The sequence below is a fragment of the Molothrus aeneus genome, chromosome 1 (assembly GCF_037042795.1).
Source record: "Molothrus aeneus isolate 106 chromosome 1, BPBGC_Maene_1.0, whole genome shotgun sequence".
Lineage (NCBI taxonomy): Eukaryota > Metazoa > Chordata > Aves > Passeriformes > Icteridae > Molothrus > Molothrus aeneus.
In genome coordinates, this window is record NC_089646.1 from 44,558,742 (window position 1) to 44,583,601 (window position 24,860).

The 24,860-nt window shown below is 39.1% G+C and overlaps 1 protein-coding gene across 1 annotated transcript in view; it reads left to right on the forward strand.

The window, feature by feature from the left end:
* Nucleotides 1-24,860, forward strand: part of GLB1 (galactosidase beta 1) — a 41,475-nt gene that overhangs the window by 8,879 nt on the left and 7,736 nt on the right. Inside the window, exons 2-14 of the mRNA XM_066556087.1 lie at nt 997-1,178; nt 6,836-6,986; nt 7,277-7,337; nt 8,145-8,239; nt 9,456-9,636; nt 11,212-11,270; nt 12,153-12,274; nt 12,356-12,396; nt 12,859-12,971; nt 16,131-16,205; nt 21,694-21,783; nt 22,896-23,009; nt 24,010-24,141. Coding sequence (XP_066412184.1) covers nt 997-1,178; nt 6,836-6,986; nt 7,277-7,337; nt 8,145-8,239; nt 9,456-9,636; nt 11,212-11,270; nt 12,153-12,274; nt 12,356-12,396; nt 12,859-12,971; nt 16,131-16,205; nt 21,694-21,783; nt 22,896-23,009; nt 24,010-24,141 — 1,416 coding nt within the window. The remainder of the gene's footprint in view (nt 1-996; nt 1,179-6,835; nt 6,987-7,276; nt 7,338-8,144; nt 8,240-9,455; nt 9,637-11,211; nt 11,271-12,152; nt 12,275-12,355; nt 12,397-12,858; nt 12,972-16,130; nt 16,206-21,693; nt 21,784-22,895; nt 23,010-24,009; nt 24,142-24,860) is intronic.

Consider the following 24,860-nt stretch of genomic DNA (forward strand, 5'->3'; position numbering starts at 1 on the left):
TTCACAGGTACACATGGGACAATTCCATCCTAGTGCAGCATGTCCAGCTGTCAGGATGCAGGTTATAAATGAAAGATCAGGAAAAAGTCACATACATTTAAATTGAACAGGAAGTAAGCAGCGATACCTACGTGTACATCCTTTTCAGCAATAGTTTGCTTGAGGTCTAACAGCCTGGAGTTACTATAGCATCATAATTTCCTATGGAGAATCCTAACCCTTGGGTTACATTTATTCCAAAGCAGTTGGTTTGTATTTCTGAATTCTGTGTGGTTGTGATTTTGGAAAGGCCTGACATGCCCATACCTTTGTTGAATCAAAATTTATTTATCTTAATAAAGTTAGGTAATCTTAAGAGTGGGTCCATGTTTGTGGAAACAGAGCATAAAAAGCTTGTGCTGTGCAGGACTTAGCAGCCCCTTGCTTTTCATGTTTCCCTGGCAGCTCCTTGCTGTATCCTCTCATACTTATTGCTACACATCCACCACACAATTTCACTTGTTCCCTGTTGGCAGAATGCTTTGAATTGCTATGTGTATCTAGGACTATTTTCCACTACATTTTTTTGGTTTTCTGTAAAATAATGCCTTTGTTGCTGATGGAACATACTGTTGTCTTCCTCCTTGGAGTTTGTAGTCTTGAAATGATTGTAAAATGTTATCTCAGTTGCTGTTTAATGACAGTGTAGGGATAGGCATATTGGCTTAGCAATTTTGTCCTCCATTTTTCAGGAGGGAGTGTGTTTTCTTTGAACTATATCTGCTGGTTTCCTTGTTCTTTTATCCTGTGACACATTGCACTGGCTCCCTTTTGCTGATTTGTTGTGCTAAGACTCAGGTGGGATATAGATAGCTAGAGGAAAGTCATTCACCATCTCTTATTTTAGGACCATTATATCTTCTATTGTAGACAACCCACAGATGTTGTATAGCCTATTCTCTGTGTCTTCCAAGGCAGAAAAAAATTATACCGTGTCTTTTTTTTGTTTTGGTTTAGTTTTGTGTACAGAATGTACCTGAGAGGAGTTTTGGGATTGATTATGAATCCAACAGCTTTGTCAAGGATGGGAAACCTTTCCGTTACATCTCCGGTAGCATTCACTACTCGCGGGTGCCCTCGTACTACTGGAAAGACCGCCTGCTGAAGATGAAGATGGCAGGGCTTGATGCCATTCAGACGTGAGTAGCTGTTGATTTCCGAGGGATTTGTGGTCCTGGGAGCTATATGAGAAGTCATTAAGAGCCTGCCATTGTTATTTGTTTATTATTTTTCCAGTAATAGGTGAGGAAGCTCTGGAGAAGTGAAGGGTGGTACAGGATGACTTTTAACCACATAAATGGGAGCAGCTGGGCAGGTTGTAAGCAGCAGTCTGTTTCCCTGATGATAGGCAACTCCTCTGGCTTCACAACCCAGGGTGCAAATGTGACCTGAAATAAATTGTTGGACTATGAACTTTGGCAACTATGGAACAATTGTACATGCTCTGCCTCTGCCAGGGGCACTGTACTCTCTGGTCAAAAGGCAGACTAGGTGTGAGGAAACAATAACCTGTTAGTACAGCCGGGGTTGGTATCACTCAGAAGCCTTGAAAATGTTGGTGAATACTGCAGTAACATTTAAAAGCTATTTCAAGCTATTTCACCAGAAGCATTTAAATTTAGATAAATGGATGGGGAGCTAGGTGTACTTCTTAAAAAAAGAAAGCTTAAACAGCTTTCATTTGTGTGTGTGTGTGTGTGTGCAAAACCCTTAGTCCTTTTCTTTTCTACCTGGTCATGTACTTAATTCAACAGATGAGGCACAAATTTAAAAAAAAAAATCAGCTTTCTCTTATTTTTGCCATGGCTTCATTGACAAGGGAAGTAGTACTGTGTAAGGCACAGTCTTTTCAGGCAATTATTTTAATTCCCAAACAGGTTTGTTTTCTTTTCTTAAGTCATTGCAAGGCTTAGAGCTTCTCTTTGAAACCACCTGCTTTTGTGCTGTAAAAAGTTCAGCTTCTGACAGTGCAGAGCTTATAGGTTCAGTAGGAGTGGTTTCTCACCCTTGAAATCTGTATTGTTGTTGGACCTGCAAGTTGCATGGTTCCTTTGTACTCTTGGGGATGAGACTAGTCAGAGTTAGTAGCTGAAGAACAGACAGCAGGGAGAGAAAAAAAAGTTGAATTTTTCCAAATTTAGGGTTCTCTATTTTTTTGCATATCTTAAGACTCTTGCCTGTGTTGGGATGATGCAGTCACTCTGGTGAGTGGTTTTGTGGTTGTTTTTGTTTTTTCTATTAAGGCATCAAGTTCTGTCTTTGCTCACATTAATAAGAGCAATGGGATTAAGTAACACAACAACACAACAACTTGCTCAGGACCAGGTTGCTGGATTTGCCCAAGTAATTACTTTTTGCTGAAATAAAAGTAATTTAAAGTGGACCTGGAAATTATGCCTTTTGGTGTCTGGCTTGAAGGTCAGCCTGGGACTGACCCTATGATCAGTGACTCCTATGATCCATAGTGTCTCATACTTCCCTTATGTCTCATTAATTTTCCTCCTCCTCCCATCACCCATGTGTTTTCAATGCCCTTTGTTCATTTCCAGCTTTCTCAAATATTCAATTTTTTTTCTTTTTGTTTTTTTTAAATTGCCTTTTCATGTCTCTGATGCATCACTGGAATTGAGATAGATATATTTTTTTTCCATTCCCTTTGTCACTGTTGTTCAATGGCAAAATTGCTGCAGGGCCAGTTTGGGTTTTTTCTTGTTGCTTTCTCCCTCTTCATTTGTGATCTCCCACTAACAAGGTGGGTTTTTTCCTTCTTTCTTTTCAACTTTTTTCCCTTGTTGAGACCTCTTACTCTGCTTTGCTGTTTTGCATTAGTATCTCTCTGCTGTGCAGGAAGGAGTGAAGATTTGTTGTTTTGCTGGTGCCAGCTGATCTCTGTTGGTCTTGGGAGAGCTGAGCTGTGTCTGTTTTGGCACAAAAGGTGCTGTGCAGCTGGCAAGTGGTTATGGCAACTGTGGCTTTAGATGTTGTTGCTGGATCACATCATAACAGCTTTATTAGTCTCCTCTTGTTTTTCTAAGAGCTGACTGAGATTCTTTGACTTTCTCTCCGATTATTGCTCACATCTGGATTTTTTCTGCTATGGTGAAAGACAGATCTGAAAGTGTACTTTAGAAGCAGAAAGATAAATCTGAAAGTGTACTTTAGAAGCAGAAAGTGCTCCTGTGCCTTGCATTTTCTACAAGAGTCAAATCCATGTGTCTTTCCATTTGACACTAATCACTCTCTCTCCTGATGCTAAAAAAGCACCTCACCTACAAAGAAACCCTTTTGTTTTTCTTTGAGGTTTGTCAATAATCAAGTCTTTCTGCTCTTGATTATTTCTGATAAAGCTATGAGTATTCATATTACCCCAAAGAAATCTTCTGTGATTCTGTATGATTTTGGTAAAAAAACTGGAAATTGGTCTATTTGATTGGGTTTTTGTTTTCTCTTCTTCTGCATACTCTCTCCTGGATCAGTAATACTGCTAGCAAGGGACAGAGATACAAATTTTGTGAAGTCATTTTGGAATGAATGGGCAGCAGCACTGCCAAACTCTCTGGCAGAATGCGGTGGTTGGACTCCCAATCTTGAGGCCTCATCTGAAGACTGTGATTTTGTTGCTTGGGATTTTTTTCCATAAGACAGGGAATGGTCCTGCTATAATTTGAAATATGGGAACCTTCCTTGTTCTTATCAAGGCATTCCCAGTGAGGTTTACCACTTCAAGGAAAACAGATCCTTATATTATGGGATTGTGCTTGTAAATACCTTGTGGATAAAGCCAACCAGACATGTTCTCCTTCCTGTTCTCTGCAGCCTTTTTTCCAAAAGGCTGTCTGTGCCTTGATGCATCATTCAGCTCATGACTGAGGCAGCAGTTCCTCCTGGTCTCTGGAATAGGTGAAGTCTGTACATGAATATAATTGTCTGCGCCTGGTAACACCTTAAGCAATAACAGAACATGAGAAAACAGATGACAGTAAGCTTGATCTTATATTAAAGCCTAAGAGATCAAGGCTTACCCCTTCTAAAGAGCAGGTTTAAATTTAATGTTGTGGTTGGTGTGATGTCCCAGAAGGTGGTGGAGGAGGATGCTGAGGAGCTCACTCCTCACCTCAGCAGAGGTGTCTGGTCACACAGGCAACTGTCCTTGTTTTCAGTTTCTGACCTGTGTCTGCCAGCTGGAAATGAGTGCTGGCTGAAGAAGGCATCTGGAAAGCACGGGAGATTTGGGGTTTGTTTTGTTTGTGCAGAGCAGATAAACAATTGCCACTAGATGGGGCAGAAGATGTATACAGGATTTACTGAGCAGTGGAGATGCTTCCTGGAAGAATCTACAGTTACGTTTACAGGCTCATAGAAAGTTAAAGAATGTTGAGCATTTTCTTTGTTTTACTCTATTTGTTGACTAATGAACAGAAGAGTGTAAACCTGTACAAAGTCCTTCTATGAAGGAGCTGCTGTTTAGAATATGGAATATTTAAAATTTAAACACAAATTACTGTTTTTAAAGACTCATATATGAGTAATTTAACTAGCATGCTCATTGATGAAAGTAGTACAATTTATTCAATTTTACACTATTAAAATAATCCCACTCTGATATTACAGAGAGAATTATCTGTACATTAAAGAAGTTAAAGTGTGATTTTTTGCCTGTTGATAATATCTGAAATAGGAGAGGAAAGCTGTAACTTCTAAAGAAAGGAAGGTTATAGCATGGAGCTTAGAAATTATGTGTAAATGGAAAGTAAACTCATACAGAATAAATACTATATTTCAAGTTTGAAAAAGGATGAGATTTTCCTTTATAAGTTCATTATTCTGTAGCTAAAGCAGTACAGGATTAACAACTGACTGTAAATTTTGACAATGGTACGTAACAAATATAATCATTAAAGATAAAAATTTCAATTATTTCATTTGAGACCATCACTAGCTGTAGAAAATATATTGCTGGATTAAAGTGTCATAGTAACCATTTTTAGACCAGTGTTTAAAATAAATTTTTATCGTGATTCATTATATAAAACAATGGTTTCAGATCGGTCTTTTTCTTGTGCTTCTTCCCTTTTTCTCTGTTAGAATCTGTTTTTTTTCCAGTCTTGTGGTCGAGCATGTGACATAAATGACAACTGTTTCTGGAAGGATTTTTCTATTTTCTTCCATCTTGAGCATAAGGGAGCTGGAGAAACCCTTTCATTCTCACCTCAGACAGTATTAAATGCATTTAAACCTTAAGACTTCTTTCTGAACAAGTTCATAATTCAATGAGTGTATTTTCACATGGTTCATTATTATTATTCATATATTAATATGAATAATAATATTATTCAGTTATTAATATATTCATTAAATGCACATGTAGGTTTTTTTACAAGTGAGTTAATTGTGCTTCAGAAACAATTAGAGCAGCTTGACACAGAAATAAAATATACCACAAAGAAGAAAAATCTGCATTTTGATGCCTGAGTGCATTGCTTTGACTCCATCCTGGCACTCAAATTTGAAGCTCTATCTTTTCAAACAGAGGCTTAAAATTTTGGCATTTGAGATGCTATAATATTCACGAAGGTTAAAAGATTATAATTTTTGTATTTGATGTTCATATACTTGTCTGTCCATGTATGGCCATTTTAGCAGTGTACTCATGAGTGGGTTCCTGTTTTTCTTCCTTATTGAAAGCATTGTTTTAGGGACTTTCTTTCCCTCTTGGGTGTTTTTTGCAAAATTAAATTTGGAACATACTAACAAACCCAGGCAGTAAGGAAAGTGTTGCCTTAGAGGATCTTTGCTTGACTAGACACAGTTGTGGTAATTTTAGAAACTTTAGAGGAATGAGTTTTCACATTCCCTTGAATCCTTACTCAAGTGTACTCATCCCTAATTTTAGTCTGTCTGTGCTAGACTGCCATTTAGTACCATGGCAAACACAACACGGTTGTCAAGCAGAGTTTATCAGCTACAACACTGCTCATGATATTTGGTAGATTACTGTCTCTTTGTTGTCTTGCAACCTGGTGGTTTTTTTTTTTATTTGTGTGAGATGTTCTGTGCTGAGGCTGTGGTCTCCTGAATCCTAGAGGTAGGAGAGACGTGTTCTTTCAAATGGTGATGTGCTTGTTTGACATCTTTATTACTTAGTTGAAATTAAGCTTTACTTTGTCCAAGTTCTTGGGCACCTTAACATTTCTTAACTGAGGTGTTCTTCCAGTGGTGGTTTTCCAGGACTTGCATTGTTCTTGGTCAATGAAAACTTTTGGGACCTTGATGCAATATGATTTGAGGCTTAGGTGTTTTTCAAATTCTTTGCAGTGGTAGCAGCATAGACCCGACAGCCTGGTTGGTGTTTCCTGTGCAAGCTGGGTGATCCATTCATGAAGGGTCATGTGCTCTTTTGTGCTTGTTCTTGGCCTCCTCCTTCATGAGTGGTTTACCACATTCATCTCCTCATCAACCTCCCACCACTATACAGCTGCCAGCTGCCTTGCTAGCTTCAAAACTGTTTATTTAATTTTGGAACAGATATCATGGTTTCACAACGGCACTACCAGAACCTGTTCTTGCTCTGATAGGGACTCCTGCAGACATAACCCTAATTTCAGTGTCAATTTTAAAGCCTTCTGCTGTATGAAATACCTGGCAGAAGAAAGGCCAGAGAGTTACTCCTGTCTTCTACTGATCCAAAGGATCAGCAGCATTACTGATCTCTGGGGCATGTAGTGCAAATAGCTGTTTTCCAGAATTCTGGTTTAGTCTCAGTTTCCTAATGGAAGGTGATTTTCTCTCTTCATAGGTATGTCCCATGGAACTACCACGAACCCCGGATGGGCACGTATGACTTTTTTGGTGGCAAAGATCTAGAGTATTTCCTGCAGCTTGCCAATGACACTGGATTGCTTGTTATCCTGAGAGCTGGACCTTACATCTGTGCAGAATGGGACATGGTATACAACCTTTTGTAACAGCTCACTTCTAGGGTAAATCTAGTGCAAGTATTTCTTAAAGTAAACAGACTTACTCATTGATGTATCCTTTGACAAGAGTCTTGGTGTAATGTGTTAAAATGCACCCTAAGTGACTTCTTACCATACAGACTTACTCTGTATTTTTTTTCATTAGAAATTACTACTTTCTTGTAGAAAATCAGTTTTCCTGTCTCAGTATATGGATTAATAAGCAGCTACATTCTTCTTAGGGTTCCTAAATATGTCACTGTTTCCCTTTCTTTTCCCAGGGAGGTCTTCCTGCATGGCTGTTGGAAAAGAAATCTATTGTTCTCAGGTCTTCTGATTCAGGTAGAGGCATCAGAAAAGGCCATTAAAAATACACTGTAGCAGCAAGGCAACTTTCTGTTTGAGGCCATTACTAGATAATTCATATTTCAGCTCAAGTTTTCTTGTGAGTAAAATCTTCAATACTTTTAATTAGAAGTGTGCATTCAAAAAGTGTGTAGAACAATCAAAGTAGGGGAGAAAGTTTCCAAGGTATTGTCAAGTTGGTGCCAAGAGGGGAAACATTGTCACCATTGAAGAAAAGAATGCTTCACCTTTGAGGTTTTTGGATTTGCCACAGCCACTCATAACGGGGATCCTTCTTGGCTGGTCAGCGTGCAATCCAGAACAAGTTACAGCATTCTCATGTGCTCCTGTTTAAGAACCAGACATGGGAGAATAAGATGAGACAGGACAGGTTAATGTGTTTATTGGAGTGAGTGTAGGGGATGAATATATAGAAATCATATCCAACTTCGGTTCTGCTAACTGTGGTTAAATTATCTATTTAAAAAATAGTACATAGATCAACAGCTGAGTTTGTCTTCCTGTTGAAATGCATTAGGACAACCTGTGAGACATAATGAAGTTCTTTTGATAATTTTCCAAGTTCATGAGTATTTAAATGTTTTATTTTTTAGTAAACAGTGTTGGAAGCATTTACGAACAAGTAGAAGAGCACATTTGTTCATATATAAGAGCAAACTGTTCATTAAATGCTGTTCATAATTTACATAATTAGAACAATATGTAAAGATGACCCATATGTAATTTAAAACAAAATTAGAAAAAGGCAGAAAAGTTGTGAAACATATACTTTGTGTATCACAGATTACCTGGAAGCGGTAGAGAGATGGATGGGTGTCCTTTTGCCAAAGATGAGACCTTATCTCTATCAAAATGGAGGTCCAATCATCATGGTGCAGGTAACTTTCTGAAAATCAGATGAGCCCAAGCAGCATGAATGCTTATACTGCTCTTGCAGACACACATGGGTCTTGGGTGGTGGTGTCACAGGTATTTCTTAAGTTTCAGGTAGCTGCAAGATTCTGATGAAATACCTTATCCTAAAGAACTGAATCCACTGTTTCTAGGACTCAGAGGGCCCTCATCTGCTCTATCAAGGTTGTTTCCCACAGCTGTTTAAAGCAATAGAGGGAACTTGTGTAACTTTTTAGATCTGAGGTTTGTGGCAATTCTCACATAAAGCCAAAATGCATACAGTTGCCTGAAACAGTCTGATAAGAAAAAGGGGAATAAGAATACCCTTAGATAGAAGCAAAAGCAGTATGGAGTAAGCCTAATTTAGCATCTAACTTAAGTTGTAAATGTTTCAGAGCACAATTTTGTATGTTCATAGTGAGTAGCTTCTGTCCTAAACTCCCTCTAGATAGATGTGTGGGAGTGATTGTCCTATATTTGTAGTATTTGATCATAACAAAGCTTTATTTCAATTTCTTTTCAATTTCTGGCACAGGATGGGTTAAAAGACCCTTCTTGTAATATGTCCAAGATAATTTTGTTGACCTGTTGAGCAGAAGCACTTGGCAAAATTATCCTTTGGCAGAAATAAGATGCTTATAACATGATTTTCAGAAATAACCTTCAGGATTGGAACCTAATGTATCTGGAGCTGAAAAGTTCATCTCCTTGGAAAAGGGGCAAGATGTGTGCCTCGCAGTAGTAGCACAGTTGTTCTCCCTTAAATCCTTTTGAGTCCATTTCAGGGCTTTGTGGTTCATGTGAGCCCTTTGTAGATGTCTCTGTTCTGAATGTCCAGTTTTGTTGTAGCTTTGATCATTTCACAACCTGTTCTATGGTTTTATTGGTCTGCTTGGAAGGTGGGTTATAGATCTCAAATTTTAATAGAGACTCTATTATGATCACTGTAGCTAAACAGATACTTTGGGGGGGGGATGGAATTTTGCAAGAAAATGTCTTAGCTCTGCACAGTGATGGGTGCACTGTAAAGTGCAGTTGAGAGGAATGAGTCTTGTCTTCTCATACTCCTCACACCTGGAGTTAGTGACATTTTCAATATTGCTATCAAAAGAAGAAGAGGGTTGAATTTGTGCTTTCTGTTTTGTTATCAGATGCAGACTGAATTGGCTATGGCTTTACTGACTTGCTTTTGCTCTGCAGGTAGAGAACGAATACGGAAGCTACTTCGCTTGTGACTACAACTACCTGCGCTTCCTCCTGAAGCTCTTTCGCCTGCATCTTGGGGATGAGGTGGTGCTCTTCACAACTGATGGTGCCAGCCAGTTTCACTTGAAATGTGGTGCTCTCCAGGGTCTTTATGCAACGGTGGACTTTGCTCCAGGTTGGATACTGCTGTTTGATTCCAAAAATTCTGAGCTCTGTGTGTTTGTTGCAGGACAAACTTACTTGGCTGCTTGCCAAACTTGCCTGCTTTGTTTAAATGGGGTAACAGGCATTTATGTGTATTTGACATACTCTTAAACATTCAAGAATCACCCATGACCACTCAGTTAGAAAGTCATAATCACTTCCTTCCATCTTGGAATCATGAATAGCCAATTTACGCTGCTCATAGCACATATATCCTAAAAATTAGCAATAATAGTTGGCATTGATTCCTTGATTCTTTTAATATTCCTTTTTGGTATTGGGGTTTTTTAATGTCCTCTGTCTGTCCTGGAATCCAGCCATCCAAATACATTTCTTTTTATGCCAGAGGTTATTAGGAAAAAAATACTGTTGAAGATCATCATTAGAAATGTGCACACTGCTACAATTTGCTGTTATAGGTCTTAAGAATGGCTAAGCATTAGTAGTGTGATCAGAGAGTACCTTTTTGATAGACGAGTTAAGGATTTAAATGTTTCTATTCTGCATGGACTTGACAAAATAGGCTTAAGGCACAAGAAACAAACTCCAAGACAGATATTTTTGATTCTTTTATTACACATATTTTTTTTTAATTTTTATTTTTTTATTGGCCTCTTCTCTACCTTATTCTCTCTACAGCCAAGCACATGTGCTTAGCAGGGATCTGTTTTCTTGCAAGTTGAATGAAATTGTGGACGTCTTCATGTATATCCTTTTGTGGGATTCACATTCTCTGAACCTGAGACAAGCAGTGAGAGAAGCAGAGAAGAGAATTATCAAAACAATTCTTATCTCATTTGCTGCTCCTGTGTTGTGCCAAAGTAGAATGCAATATGGAGATTGTTTACCCAAAGTGATGCTGTTTTGTTTCCTTGGCCTATCAGGGCCAAGCGCGTGTCCAGACTGCCAGTCAGCAGACAGTCACGAGATTTTGTTCAGTTGAGTTGAGTGCTTGTGCAGTTTCAGTTTAGATGTAGTGTAATATAGTATAGAATAATAGTATAATAAAGTAATTAATTAGCCTTCTGATATCATGGAGTCCTCCTCATCATTCCTCCCACCAATCAGGCAAAATTACACCGATATCCTTTATACAAGAGAAGTTGTTTCCAGCCACTGTGGCTTGAGCCACCAGGAGTGATCAAGAGTGAAACACCTCTTTAGAGATTGCCTGGTTTCTACTCTTGCCCGTAGCCTTGGTAATGTAACCCCAGACTTAGACTTTCCAATGATCAATAGCAATTCTGACACATCTCAGACTTCTTTGTGCCAGGATGTCATTTCTGAGAAAAGCTGGGTTTTCAAAAAATGTGTCTCAAAAGCAAAGACACTTACATAGGCATACGTATGTGCATGTATATATTTAAAATAAGTTTTGCAAGTTAAACATCAGAATCAAAAGTATTGATTCCTGTGTTTGCTGGAGCAGCTCTCTTGTTGTAATTTTTGCTAGGCTGGAAGGGATATAAGACACCAATTTCAATAAAATGATGGACCCAGAAAATCATGGATATAGCAACTCAATTTTATTTCTTTCTGTTTATAGGTGGCAATGTCACAGCAGCATTCTTAGCTCAAAGGAGCAGTGAACCCAAGGGCCCTTTGGTATGTGTTTTCACTTAAACTTTTTGTATCATGTCTAATCTTGAAGTTGTTAATCAGAGAGGGATTGACAGCAGTGCTTTAACAATTTTAGGGACCTGTTGACGAAGCTATAATTTCCAAGTCAGAAAAGTGAATAGAGGAACTTCTCTGTGTGTTTGTCAAATCCACATTAACTGCTGCTCCGCAAATGCTATTTTAGTCTCAAAAAGTAATGATTTTGCTTCAGTAGTTTTCCTTGCTAAGACAAATGTTTACAAAGCAGCGGAAACGCTAAGGATGGTTAGACAAGTTAGTGAGATATGCGTGTAGGTAGAAGTTAAAAGCAGAATTTAAAGGGCAGATTAGAAGTTGTTTCCTGTTTTCAGCTACCCTAGAGGTTTTATACAAGCTATAGTGGGATGTGAGAACACTGGAAGCCATTTTGAGAAAGGGAGAAGGCCTATTGAAGGTACAAAATTATCTCTGTGCTAAGGAGTTGTTTAGAGAGCAATTTGAAATATTTTTCATTACATCCAGTTTGTATATGCTATTCTGCAGAGAATATGTTGATTCCATCATTTATTTGAATGCCAAGCATCTGAAACACATCCTTGTTGCCAGGTTCCAAGGAAATCCAAACTCTTTGATGCTTACGCAATTGTTTTCAAAATGTCCCTATAAAATTATTGAAACAATCCTTTAATTCCTTTGACCTGTAATCTGCTGAAAAGGACTGATCTAGTATGTACTTTGCTGTATTTATAGTAGTTTAAAAATGGCTCAAATTAGTCAAGATGCCTTTTTTTCTTTCCCTCTTACAGTTAGGAACCTTAATTCACATTGCATTCTGTTCTTGTTCCCTCTTCATGTTTTCCCTTCCTCTTTTGCCCTTCCTCCTTTCAGGTTAATTCTGAGTTTTATACTGGATGGTTGGATCACTGGGGGCACCGTCATTCTGTTGTGCCCGCAGAAACTATAGCTAAAACACTTAATGAAATCCTGGCACGTGGTGCTAACGTTAACCTGTAAGTGTGTGTTCAGTAGAGCTTAATTTTGGGGGGATTTCTTTTCCCAGTTCAGCAAAACCTGATTTTTTTTCTTTTTAGGTACATGTTTATAGGTGGGACTAACTTTGCCTATTGGAATGGTAAGAAATTATTTAAATTATACTAATGGTGGAGGGGAGCTGTTTTTGAATTAGGTAGTAATGTATTTTGTGAAAGAATGAGCTGTGCCTGCTTGTCCATGGCAAAAGACATGACTGCACTAGCTGTTCTTGGTTTATTGCCAATGTGTTGTACCAAACCTACATGGTATTTGTCATTTCCAAGGCTACTTCTGCTTCACTCGGTGCTGTGAAACAGTTGGAACACAAATAAATGTGTTTCTCTTCAGAATAGTTCACAGAATGGTGTAAGCTCACAAGGACATTGTCCTCCTTCAGGAACAGTTTTTTATGCCAAATCCCAAATGTCAAGGCCTACACTGAATCTAAAAGAGCAGCAGAATCTGTCTGTAATCAGAAAGAATTCTGACAGTTGATACCTTTGGGAAAAAATCCATCTCTTCCACTGTTTTTATTGCTTTTTCTTTTTCCCTTCTCCCCTAGGTGCTAATATGCCTTATATGCCTCAGCCCACTAGTTATGACTATGATGCTCCCCTGAGCGAGGCAGGAGATCTGACAGAAAAGTATTTTGCCTTGAGAAAAGTCATTGGTATGGTGAGTATCCCCAGGACATTTCTGGAATGGTTCTTTGAAACATCCTCCAAACTCTCTTGTTCTTGTGTTGGTGTAAGTTACTCCTCAATGTACTATTTTGTGCAGTTGGGTGAAGTGAAATGGAACCTGACAATTAGGCCAACTTAACTGCACCTCTCTAGCTGTTCTTTCTGCCCCAATGGCTTCCTCTTTCCTTTTAAAGGAGAGGGTACTGGTTTAGGTCTGACTCTGACATGGTTCAGATCTTCTTTTTTGCTGTGTTTGTTTTCTCTCAAGGTCAATAAGGTGAATCAGCTCACTCAGTAGGATGAGAGCCAGTGCTGCCATGGGGGGAGCAGAGGGAGGTGGGAAGGGTTTGGCTGGGAGTAGAGATGGAGGAGGAGTGTACAGAGCTTTTTCCTTGCAGCATCAGTCAGCCATTAAGTCAGCTTAGGCTGATGTCCTGATGTCAGCCCAATCTGTACTGCAGTTTAGTGCTTTGGCTGTCTATCCCAAACTTCATGTTGAGGTTTTGGGCCTCTGAGAAAGACCAGGCTCACTCAAAAGAGCACATCTTCGTTTTGTGTTTTCACAAACTGCAACTAGTGGGTGGGACCAGCTTTGCCTTGCTGTAAAAATTCACAGTGTCTCCACAAACTGGAGACTGAAGTAGAACATGGAACCTCTGTCTGTGTTTTGAATAGCCTTGCATTGGAGGCTGTTCAGATGAGGCTTAAAAACGGGTTCCATGTGAATCCCAAGGCTCAGGCTTATAGTCACTATCCTGTTGCATACCAGCAACATTCCTATGCACTAGAAGACATTTTTATTCTAAGAGCAGGTCTCCCAAAAGTGTACTACACTTTCTCTAGGGTTGAGAATGCCTTTATCTCTTGAACTGTGGAAGGCCTGCTGTGGATTTTTTTTCTTCAATTTCACCATTATCCCTAAGCCTGATGGGATAAATTGATGGGATAATTTTGATGGCCTTTCCAAGGGGAGTTTCCTGTCTTGATACAGCTTTTCTTACCAGAGAAATCCACAAACTTCCTGATTTTGAGTTGTTTTCTTCAAGGTGCAAGACCCCTCTCTGAGATGTAAGTAGTAATCTAGTGCAGTGAGAGAGCTTTGATAAGATGTGAAATGTTCACGATAACCTCAGGTGTATTGGGTCATTTTTTGCTGTGGTTGGTTTGTTTCTTAATTTGCATGTCCATAGATTTTCAGTGATGTTTTCCTGTCACTACTGTGGATTCTAAACCCGTAACAAATTATCTACTCAGTTGCAGTTTGAGGTGAAGCTGATGAACGAAAATAAAGTTACTTGTAACAAATTACTATGTTCAACATGTTAGCTGTGCTACAAGGATAACATTAAAGTCTTTCTTTACAGCTTCCATTAGTTAAAAAATGTAATGAAGAATTTCAGTCTACAGTTTCTTTCAATTGCTGATAGCATTCTTTAATTTTTACTATTGGGTCTGAAATTTCCTGCTTTTGATTTCTCCTCTTGGGTGAATACAACTTTTGTTTTCTTTAAATCTGGGAATCTTGATTGTGTTCCAATACAAAGAAGAAATTAACTTCTTACTGGAAATGTAAATCAGGCTTTCATCCATCCATGACTGACACGTGACAGGGTAGCAATGGGAATTTAGTGCTGTAGTCTGTTAAAAACAAAACACAAAGCCTCCAGCTAAATCAAATCCCTTTCAGCCCCTAATAAAATTTATTTGAACAAAACCCTGACAAGGTAAGCACTCCAAAATTACCAATTTGCAGATGGAGACACTCTTCACAAGGTTGGTCTTTTGTACATGTTTATTAGAATATAGGCTTTGATTGCATGTTCACATGGGTATCTCATCTGCAGAAGTTTTTTCTCTGATGTGCAGACAGGCCATGTCTTGTTAATGAAAGAACAGATGGGAAGAGTGGCTATTAAATAGCAGCAGGAGGGGAGAAGGCGATGATGGCAAGGAGAAAAGAAGGTTGTAGGCACAGAAAGGAGAAGGCCAAAGTACTGGGCAAAAAGGCACTGTCTGGTCTGCCACATCTCAAAGGTGTCCAGGAAAGTAGTGAGTCTTAAGAGAACAGGACAAGAAGCAACCAGGAGTAGGTGGGTGGTCAGCATTTCTTTGTCACGTTTCCCTGTGACTGACTGGACAGTTGTCTAGAACAGGAACAGAGGGAAGCTAAAGATGGGACCTCAGGGATTTCATGGAGCTGTGGTCTCCAGGCCTGTTTCTCAAAGACCCCAGCCAAGGCAGTAATGGAGTTGCAGGTGGTGGTGGTGGAATATCATAACACTGAAAGGAAAGGCACAAGAGACTAGTAATTTGTAACAGACATCTTTTATGAAAAATCCTTTCTTTAGGATTTTTCCTCCTGGGAAACTGAGAGGCCTCAGGAGCAAAATGTAAAGAATGGTTATCTGCTGCTGTGGAATGCAACAGGTAGATCTTTGATTGGCCCATGTTGGTTGTTTTTAATTAATGGTCAATCACAGTGAGCTGGCTTGGACAGAGAGTCCGAGCCACAGGCTTTTGTTACCATTCCTTCTTTTTCTATTCCTAGCTACCTTTCTGATGAAATCTTTTCTTCTATTCTTTTAGTATAGTTTTAATATAATATGTATAATAAAATAATAAATCAAGCTTTCTGAAACATAGAGTCAGATCCTCGTCTCTTCCCTCATCCTAAGACCCCTGTGAACACTGTCACAGAAATTCCTATAAGGAAGTGTTGCTCACAAAGAGTCAGAAGGAAATATTGTCTTACAGACTTTTAAAGGTTCGCTCAAGCTCCCATGGACTGGGAGAGGACTGCAGAAAAGCTGTGGAAGAGACTAACTGAGGCTATAGCCACAGGAGGGCTCCAAGGGCATTGGGAATTTTGGTAGTTCACTTTGTTCATTATGCTTTTTACCTTTACCTAATGTTGAATGGTTATTAAAAATTGCTCACCATATGTGATCAAGTCAATTTTTTTCTTTTGAAAAAGAAAACCAAACAACTTCATCTGAAGACTAGATGCAGCTGTAACCTTTAGGGAGGTTATTTACTTTTAGCCAAAGTTATAATTCTGTACGTTGTGAAGTGTAAAGTGAGAATTCAGTTAAAGTGTGTTTGTATTTAACTTGTGTGTGTTTGTGTGTGTTTTTTCTCCTTCTCTTTCTAGTATAAGGAGTTACCAGAAGGTCTTATCCCTCCAACAACACCCAAATTTGCGTATGGGAAGGTTCGCCTGCAGAAGGTAAATTAACATCTGCAATACACTGTGTATCTTTTCATAATGCTCCCTGTTTGCTTTTTATTAAAAATATTTATGAGAGTGTCATGACAGGCTCTAGATATTCTACAAAATAAAGAGGAAAACCTTGAAAGCAAACTTTCAGGAAGGAGGGAGAGTTTGGGAATTAGGAATCATGCCCATATTAGAAAATGATCAAATGCATCTTACCTGGCTGTAAAAAGATAGTGTTTACAATATGCAGTATGTGCCTGAAGCTTTGCTGAACTGAAATTAATATATTATTCATAGTTGTTTAAGATTATTCATGTATCAGTAGCTGTGGGATTACTCATGTAGCTGGGGGAATGTCACCATGAGACTTACAACAAAGTGTTTCTGAAGCTGGTGATGCCTCTAAAGTGGAAGGAAAAGTAGGATATATGTATTTTAAATACTTCCAGGCCTTTAAATTTTGAATGTGGAATATTTTTGATAAATTTGAAAGTTTTATTGATAAAGTTTCTGACAAGAGCTGTAGCTAATGAGAGAAATTAAATTGGTTTCCTGCTGAGGGAAAAGCACACACAACTAAGCACTCAGAACCCAGCCTGTGTGACAATAGTGGTATAGCTGGTCAGCTCACAAGTATCTGGGGTTTGACCATAGCACCATCATTTTAGGACCAAGGACAATTTTTTGTGAGATACATTTGAGAACTAGGTTCCTGCAGTGAGTGAAGTGGATGGTTTAATGGGCAACAGAGGAGACTGCAGGTATGAACTTGGCTATATTCTTTCTGCTGGGCACAGACAAGTTTTGAGAGGGAAGATTACTGCAGTTGATGTGCTGGATACTGTAACTCCTAATGCTCTGATTTCACACTCTGTAATTTCAATTTGGCAGTTATTTTTCCAGTTAGTCAGGTATCTCATCTCTGCAGCTGAAGCACTGCAAATTTTAGTAGCGATAAGGCTTTGCAGACATTTTCAAGTCATTCCGCTCAAGTGGTGGGCAGAAGAACTTTTTGCATAAAAGTGGTTCATCTGTGAAGTTGAAAGAGATCTGTATCACTTTCAAGAACCTTTGAGTGTCTTCTTCCCATATGAGGTTTCACTGAACTGGCAGCAGTGACTAATTATAGGCTCTTATCGTTACACCCACTGTGGCTGCTGTCTTTGGTTGCGAGCACTTGGCAGCCCAGTTATCAGACATTGACTCTCCCATCTTGTCATGGGTCGTGGCTCTCAGATAAGACTGTCCAGTTTCAGTAGAATGATAAACTTTCTCTTTCATGCCTTCAAGAAATGCTGCTGGACTCTTACAAGAGTCAGATGACCAAACTTGCTCAAATATTGCATCTTTGACCTGATCTGCCCATTCTACACCTTGTGATTTTTTGAGAGGAAGCATTTCACTCTCCAGACATCAGTTTTAGGAATGCAAATGGCATGTCTAAACTGCCAGATGTAAGGTTCCTGTCATGCTTGTACATATACTGCCATCTGCACTGAGAGCCTCTGGAACTGTTTTCTGTGAAGAAGTGGCCTATTGCTCTGTGACCCACTGCTTAGCTTTTGCTCTGCTGAGTTACTCTACAAAACAAGTCGAGCCTCCAATCACAGAGGGTTTGTACTGTGCCAGCCCAAAGGTGCCTTCCCAACTCCTTTCTAGCTCCAGCTGGAACCAGCTCCAGTACACCTTATTGTGTGAAGAAGCCTTAATGTATTTTGGTGACTATCAGAGAGGGAATATTCTAAATAATAGCACTTAGCTTTGGTAACAGTAAACTTCCTAGCTATGTTATTTGCAGTCACAGTCAGTGCTCACATATGTACTGTGTGGATCTTCACTCTGCAGCTGAGGTCCAGCAGTCAGTCTGCCACAGAGAGCATGGTGTCTACTCCAGTGAACCAACTCCTCTGACACTTTTGCAGAAAGGATGAGAGAAAGGAGACTCTGGAGTATTTTTAGGGGTCATACGATGTACTTTACAGACATACATGTAACCAGAGCAAGATGTTCTCTATCTTTGTTTTCCTCAAGATATTCTGTGGTAGTTCAGTCCTTAAGTATCAACTCCCCTGACAAGACAGTTATTCATTCTGAGCTATTGATTTATTTTAAAGAATCCTCCTGGGTGGGAAAAATACAGTTTATTAAAAGATGCTGGACACTGACATTGCTATGTAAAAGCAAAGGCAGGAAAGCAGGTGATATGGAAAAAATCTTGTTGCACAGATGCAGAAGAGAAGTGTTGAAGATAAGGAATGAGGGCAAGCAAAGGCAGAACCACAGTAAAAGTGTGAACAAGATGATAGGTTTTAAGGACTTAAGCCCCAGAACTTGGGAAGCATTGTTTCCAGAGGGGGGGGTAAATTAATCTTAGTTCCTGCAGTGTATCCACATGGCTATGTAGGCTTGTGAGCAGGTGATAGTTTCTGGTTAGCACCTGAGGGGCCCTGAGAAATGCTTGGTCACAAGGAAGTGCTTGCCATAGCACAGCAGCCTGCAGACTTGTAAATTCTGGAGAAGTATTCAGCTCTTAAAATGTGGAGAGCCCAAGCAATAGCAAGTAGCAGGCAGTGCTGGTGTGTGTTGGGTCTAGAAAGGGGTTAAGCAAACAGGATGCTGCTTGTAGTTGATATTCCTGTTGGAGCTATTTCATTCCTTTTTTCTGTCATGCTTGACTTTACACTTGGGTTTTGAAGACTTTGCTTTGGAGGACTAAATAAGTATTGCTTTTATTTTTAGCAGTCATCTATTGTTTTACAGGTTGTTTTTAAAAATTCCTGACAATATTTGTAATTTTTAAGTTTCCTAGTAAATTTCTCTTGTGGTACTGATTGTCCACTAAGTAGCAGTCAACAGGAGTTTGCAGCAAAACCAGATCTTGTCTGGAAGGTTTTTTTTGTATGTACCACCGAAGACTGAAAAGCTGAACAAAAATAAACTACTGAAGTTTCAAAGAAACAGCCTTCTACCAATCCCTGAGTGAATCATACCTGGTTGACCCATATTCAGAAGAGAAGCCCCTTTGGTAGCAAGGACTTAAAAAAAAGTCCAACAGGTACATGTACAAGCTGCTAATATTTAGGTCAGCAAGGCACAAAGCAGCATTCATTGTTGCTTAGCAGTTCATTCAAGTCACAGCCACGTCTTAATGCTGCTTGTATTCATTTCTGGTTTTGCTGTCCACCAGGGCTAAGACTATTAATGCCCATAGAACTGTTCAATTCTATAAATTACCCTTGTCAGTGTTTGCTCATCTCTTGCTTCACAGCTCTTGTTGAGGACCTGATTTAGCTAAATCTCTTCTGTGGCCTGGCAAGTCCTACATATTGCTGTAAGATTACTGGCTCCCTTGGAGGAGCACAAGATAAGGAGTGGACCATTATGCAGTCTGGAATGTTTGGGAAGTTGTACTGTATGAAAAATTATTATGATTTTAGGTACGACTTTTAAACTGAAAACATAAGAGCAAGCAACTTTCATCAGAATTTTGCAAGCCATGTTTGACCAGCAGTATTCTTGCACAAGTGAACATGCTTAGCTGTGGGCTGGTAAGGGTGACCCAACCTCCAGACAGTGTTGGTGTTACCTTTTATTTACTTATGACTTGCTTGTTCCTAGCTAGAGTTAAGACAAGCTCATTTCAGAAGTCTGTTTAGATCTGTGTCTACATGGTCGTTGTGGTTTAATCCTGGTAGGCAGCTGAGCACCATGCAGCCACTCATTCTCTCCCAGTAGGGTGGGGGAGAGAATAAGAAAGGTAGAGGTGTGAAAACTTGTGGGTTGAGATAAAGACAGTTCAGGAGGTAAGCAAAAACTGCACACATAAGTAAAGCAAAATAAGGAGCTCGTTTGCTACTACCTTTGCAGAGAGAGGCACTCAGCCTTCCCAGGGAAGCAGGGCTCCATCATAGAATCATTAATGTTGGAAAAAACCTCTAAGATTACTAAGTCCAAGCATTAGCCCAGCCACTACTGTATTCTTCACTAACCATGTTCCAGACTGCCACATTACACACCTTTCAAACAATTTGTGTGTGTTGGTTACTTGGCAAGATAAACACTGTCATGCCAAACATCTCTCCTTCCTCCTTTTTCCTCCTTTTATTACTGAGCATGACATCAATGGTACAGAATATGCCTTTGGTCAGTGGGGGTCAGCTATCCTGGCTGTGTTCCCTCCCAGCTTGTTGAGCATCCCCAGCCTGCTCTCTGGTGAGAAGAGCAGAAAAGTTCTTGAATCTGTGTAAGCTCTGTTCAGCAATGACCAAAATAGCCCTGTGCTATCAGCAGTCTTAGCAAGAATCCAAAACACAGCCCCATGCTAACTACTGTGAAGAAAATTAACTGTATCCCAGCCAAAACTGCAGACTTAATTATGTGTACATGGACAATTCGTGCTGGCTTCTGTTGCACCACTGCAAAATAATGTATGTACATTTTAATATTTCAGTATAACTTTCATGGAAATTCTGCAAAAGTTCAGTTTTCTGTTATTGAATATTTCTGTTGTTTAAGTACCTTCAGAAGTTTGTACTGCTGTGAGTACTCTTACAGTATAGTTTTACATGCTGTTAAACACCTTTTTTTCTTCTTTTTTATTAAGCATTTGAATGTAAATCTGGTATATGAGAGGTGTCTGAATGTTTAATATGTAGCTACCACTGAACAGTGACAATAATTCTGGGGAAACAGACTGACATCTTTCATGAAAAATCATATGCAATTGATTTTTTGAGCTTGTGAGACATTAGACATATTGTGTGCATTTTAAGTAACCTAAAACTGATGATGGTGTTTGAGAGAGAATCATAGATGGGTAGAATATTCCATATTGGCAATTAAAGGCAATTTAATTGTACATATCTACATCCTTATTCAGCAAGGTATTTATGTGTGTGACTAGCCTAAACCTTGCCCCCAGTCTCATTAAAACCAGTCCAGCTACTTACATATGACAACTTAATTACAGCCTTAGAGTTTCTAAAATAATTTAAGACTAAATAGAGTAAATTCATCTTGGATGGCTCTTGATGGAATTAAACTGTATCCCTACTTAGTTGAAAATGATTCTGGAGTAACTCAGTGGGAATCACTGGCATTTTCCCTAGTTGATACTAAGTATAACTGAGCAAAATTTAGATAATGTATTGCTTTGTATTAATCATCCTGAGCAGTTGTGTTTGTTTATACAACTTTTGTGAGAAACTCCTGGGGTAGTTCTAGTTAAATAATAAAGGGTCACTTTTATTTTTATGAATGCATAGCAAAATTAGAGCATCTGTTTTTATTAAAACACTGCTCTACATGTGGCACGTTTCTTTCAGAGTTCATCAGTTGTGTCTGCTATATTGTATTTTAAATGTCTGCAAGGATGGTGTAAATATTTGTTAACCTTCTGGACACATGGAGCTAGCTGACTTGATGGCTGGATGTGCAAGCTGTTCGATTTCAACTGAAACTTACTGACTTTCATGTATCTGCCTTTTCTGTGCTGCAGGCAGGCACTGTGTTGGAGGTTCTTGATGGACTGTCACGTTCTGGACCAGTGAGAAGTACTTACCCATTGACTTTTGTTGAGCTGAAGCAGGTGAGGATTCCTCCAGTAGTCACTTTGCAGTAATTTTGTGGAGTTTATTTGAACAACCCTCTGTGGTATTACTCTTCTTATGTCATGTCTTACACTTTATCTAGGACACAAGTAATAGTATTATAAAGGTATCCTGGATTTTTGCATTGGAGGCCTTTTCATATTCTACAGTGCTCCTGTTTTGCACCTGAGGCTTTCTTCTTCCTGTGGATGTAGGTGTCTGTGCTGTCTAGGCTTTCACCTTGATTTCTCTCCTCTCTGAAATATTAATTTTCAGGTCTTAAATGGCTTTTTTTTTTAATCATCTTCATAGCCCTCTCCTGGATCTGCTTCAGTAGTTCTGTGTCCTCTTTTCCTGAGGAGCCCAGAACTGAACACAACATTCCAGATGTGGCCTCAACAGGGCTGAGGAGAGGGTGGGATCATCTCCCTTGACCTGCTGTCCATGTTTTTCCTAATGTCCTTAGGATACCATCAGCCTCCTGGTCCCCAGGGCACTGCTGCCTCAGGAACAGCTTGTTGTCCACCAGGACCCCCAGGTCCTTCTTCTCAGAGCTGCTTCCCAGCAGATCAGCCCCCAGCCTGTGCTGGTACATGGGGTTATTATTCCCCAAGTGCAGGGCCCTGCACTTGCCTTTTTCTGAAGTTTGTTACTTACCTCTCCACCCAACTCTCCAGTCTGCTAAGGTCTCAGGAATGGCTATGACTTTTATATTCTTTCCATTCCTGATGGAGAACTTAGTGAAAATTATTCCAAAATGTTCCTCATGTAAACCATGTAGTATTTAATGGATAACTATATAATGTTGACTTGATGGATGTATCAATTTCTGGGCACTGGGTGAGAAGTGAACTTACAAGTTTTTTATATAAGCTCAGTTATAAAGGGATTTTCACCAGTTTATCTAAAGGTCACCCATTACCTAAAGGTCAAAATAAGCTCTAACCTGAAATGATGTCTGTGATAGTCACTGTCTGAAGTGAATGAAAGTTAGCATTTCAGTGCAGGCATGTAGGCAGAAATGTGCGATATTTTTAATTCATGACCTGAATTGAAACAACAGAATTACTTGGTTCATTAATCTGTTGGGTTTTTTCTTTTCTTTTCCTAGTATTTTGGATATGTATTGTATAGAACTACACTTCCAAAGAACTGTGTGGAGCCAACACCACTGTCTTCAACTTTAAATGGAGTCCATGATCGTGCCTATGTCTCTGTCAATGGGGTAAAATCACTATTTGCTGGTATTAATTTTTGCCATCAGTGGCCTTCATGAAAGTTGAGGATGAAGACTGGGTTGTTTTTTTTTTTCCTCCTTTCTTCAGATCACCAAAGCAACCCTGATCATATTTAATCACATGAGGAAAATAAGGAAGTATATACTTGATGCATACCCGATGTTCAAATTAGTATTGCAGAAAACATGACTATCTATTATCTTGCCATTTTTGACATATTTGAATGTTGATGCATATTCATGACTGAGGTGAATAAAAGACCTAGAGAATGGATTTACTTGCAGGTTTATGGAATATGTTACTGATATATATACTTGGTGGCTTTCTGCAATATTTGCAAAGATTTTTTTATTAGTTTTCTCTTATTTCTTCCTTTGAGGGTAGAAGAAGGAGAAAGTCTGAGCCTTTGTCTTACCTTATAAAACTGGCTTCTAACCACAGTTTCAAAAAAAAAAAGTTTATTGTACAGAATGTAAACTTAGTCTTTCTTTCCATAAGCAGGGTTTTGGCCTTGCTTAATGAGATATAAATTCATGTATTTTACAGTTAATTAATATTTGATATATATTGACTCTTATCACCTTTGTGTCCAGATCAAGCTCATCTTTTCTTGTGTTGTAGGAATAGGAATAAATAAAACTAAATACTGTTGCACACATAATTGGAAGATGAAGCCAAAGATTAAATCACTGATATTGCCAAAATCTTTTCAGTCACTGGACCAAATTTGGGAACTTGCTTTTGTGAATCAGATGCATCAAAACTCACTATCACATCCAGTTGATGTAGTGAAATGTGAAGGTTGATGTAGATGCCCTTTGTGTACGCATGTACTCACATGCAGGAGATGGAGAGGAAAGGGATTTTCTTTACTCTTTGTTTTCCTTTGCACTTTTAATCTTTTCATGCAAGTTGAAAAAATAAGTAACAGGGCATTCTTGGTTTTCAGAGTTTATTGTTTTCTTCTTCTTGTTGCAATTCATATAGGTACCTCAGGGTGTCCTTGAAAGGGAGAAATCACTTAAGATAAATATAACTGGGCAGGCTGGAGCAAATCTGGACATCTTGGTAGAGAATATGGGCCGAGTCAACTTTGGTAGATACAACAATGACTTTAAGGTAAGTGAAATATATTGAGTTATTGGATTGTGATGACTTTTCATCTTTTCCACAGGTTAAAAAGAAAATAGTGAATTAGTAATAGCAAAAAGCTCAGGAATAGACAGCTGTAACTTTACCTAAAATATAACTAGTCAGTAGTTTCCATCTGAGTTTTCCAGACACCAAAATCAATGTGAAATTAAAAGCTGCTAGACATCTTTTCAACTTTTTTTGTTTGCTTGCTTACTTGGTCAGCCAAAATGCTACCCACAAGATTTTCCAGTTCAGATGAGTTTATAAATAATAATATTAAAATTGTTTCTATAAACTCCAAAAATGAGTTGGAAATTGGTCCAAAACTTGATTGCACTTTGAGGCCTGTGAATCCTGGGGTTGCTTTTGGAGGCTGGAGGGATGTATGTATGTGTACATAAATACCCTGTTGTATCTTTCTTCTTGTCCCATTTCATTTGTCAGCAGTGTACCCTTGCAGTACTCTGAGTGTGGCTGGGAAAGGCTGTCCATGAGCACTTCAGCATGCAAAAGTGCCAGTTCACCCAAACTGACCTGGTGTTACTATTATCACAGAGCTTGCCTGTGCTTCTGGGTGTGTGCTACACTTCAGGACTGTCACCTCCATGCATGAGAGGCTGTGGTGGGTTGGCCTTGGCTGTGCTCGTTCTGTCACTCGTCCTCCACCAACAGGAGAGGGGGAGAAAACACAATGAAGAATTTGT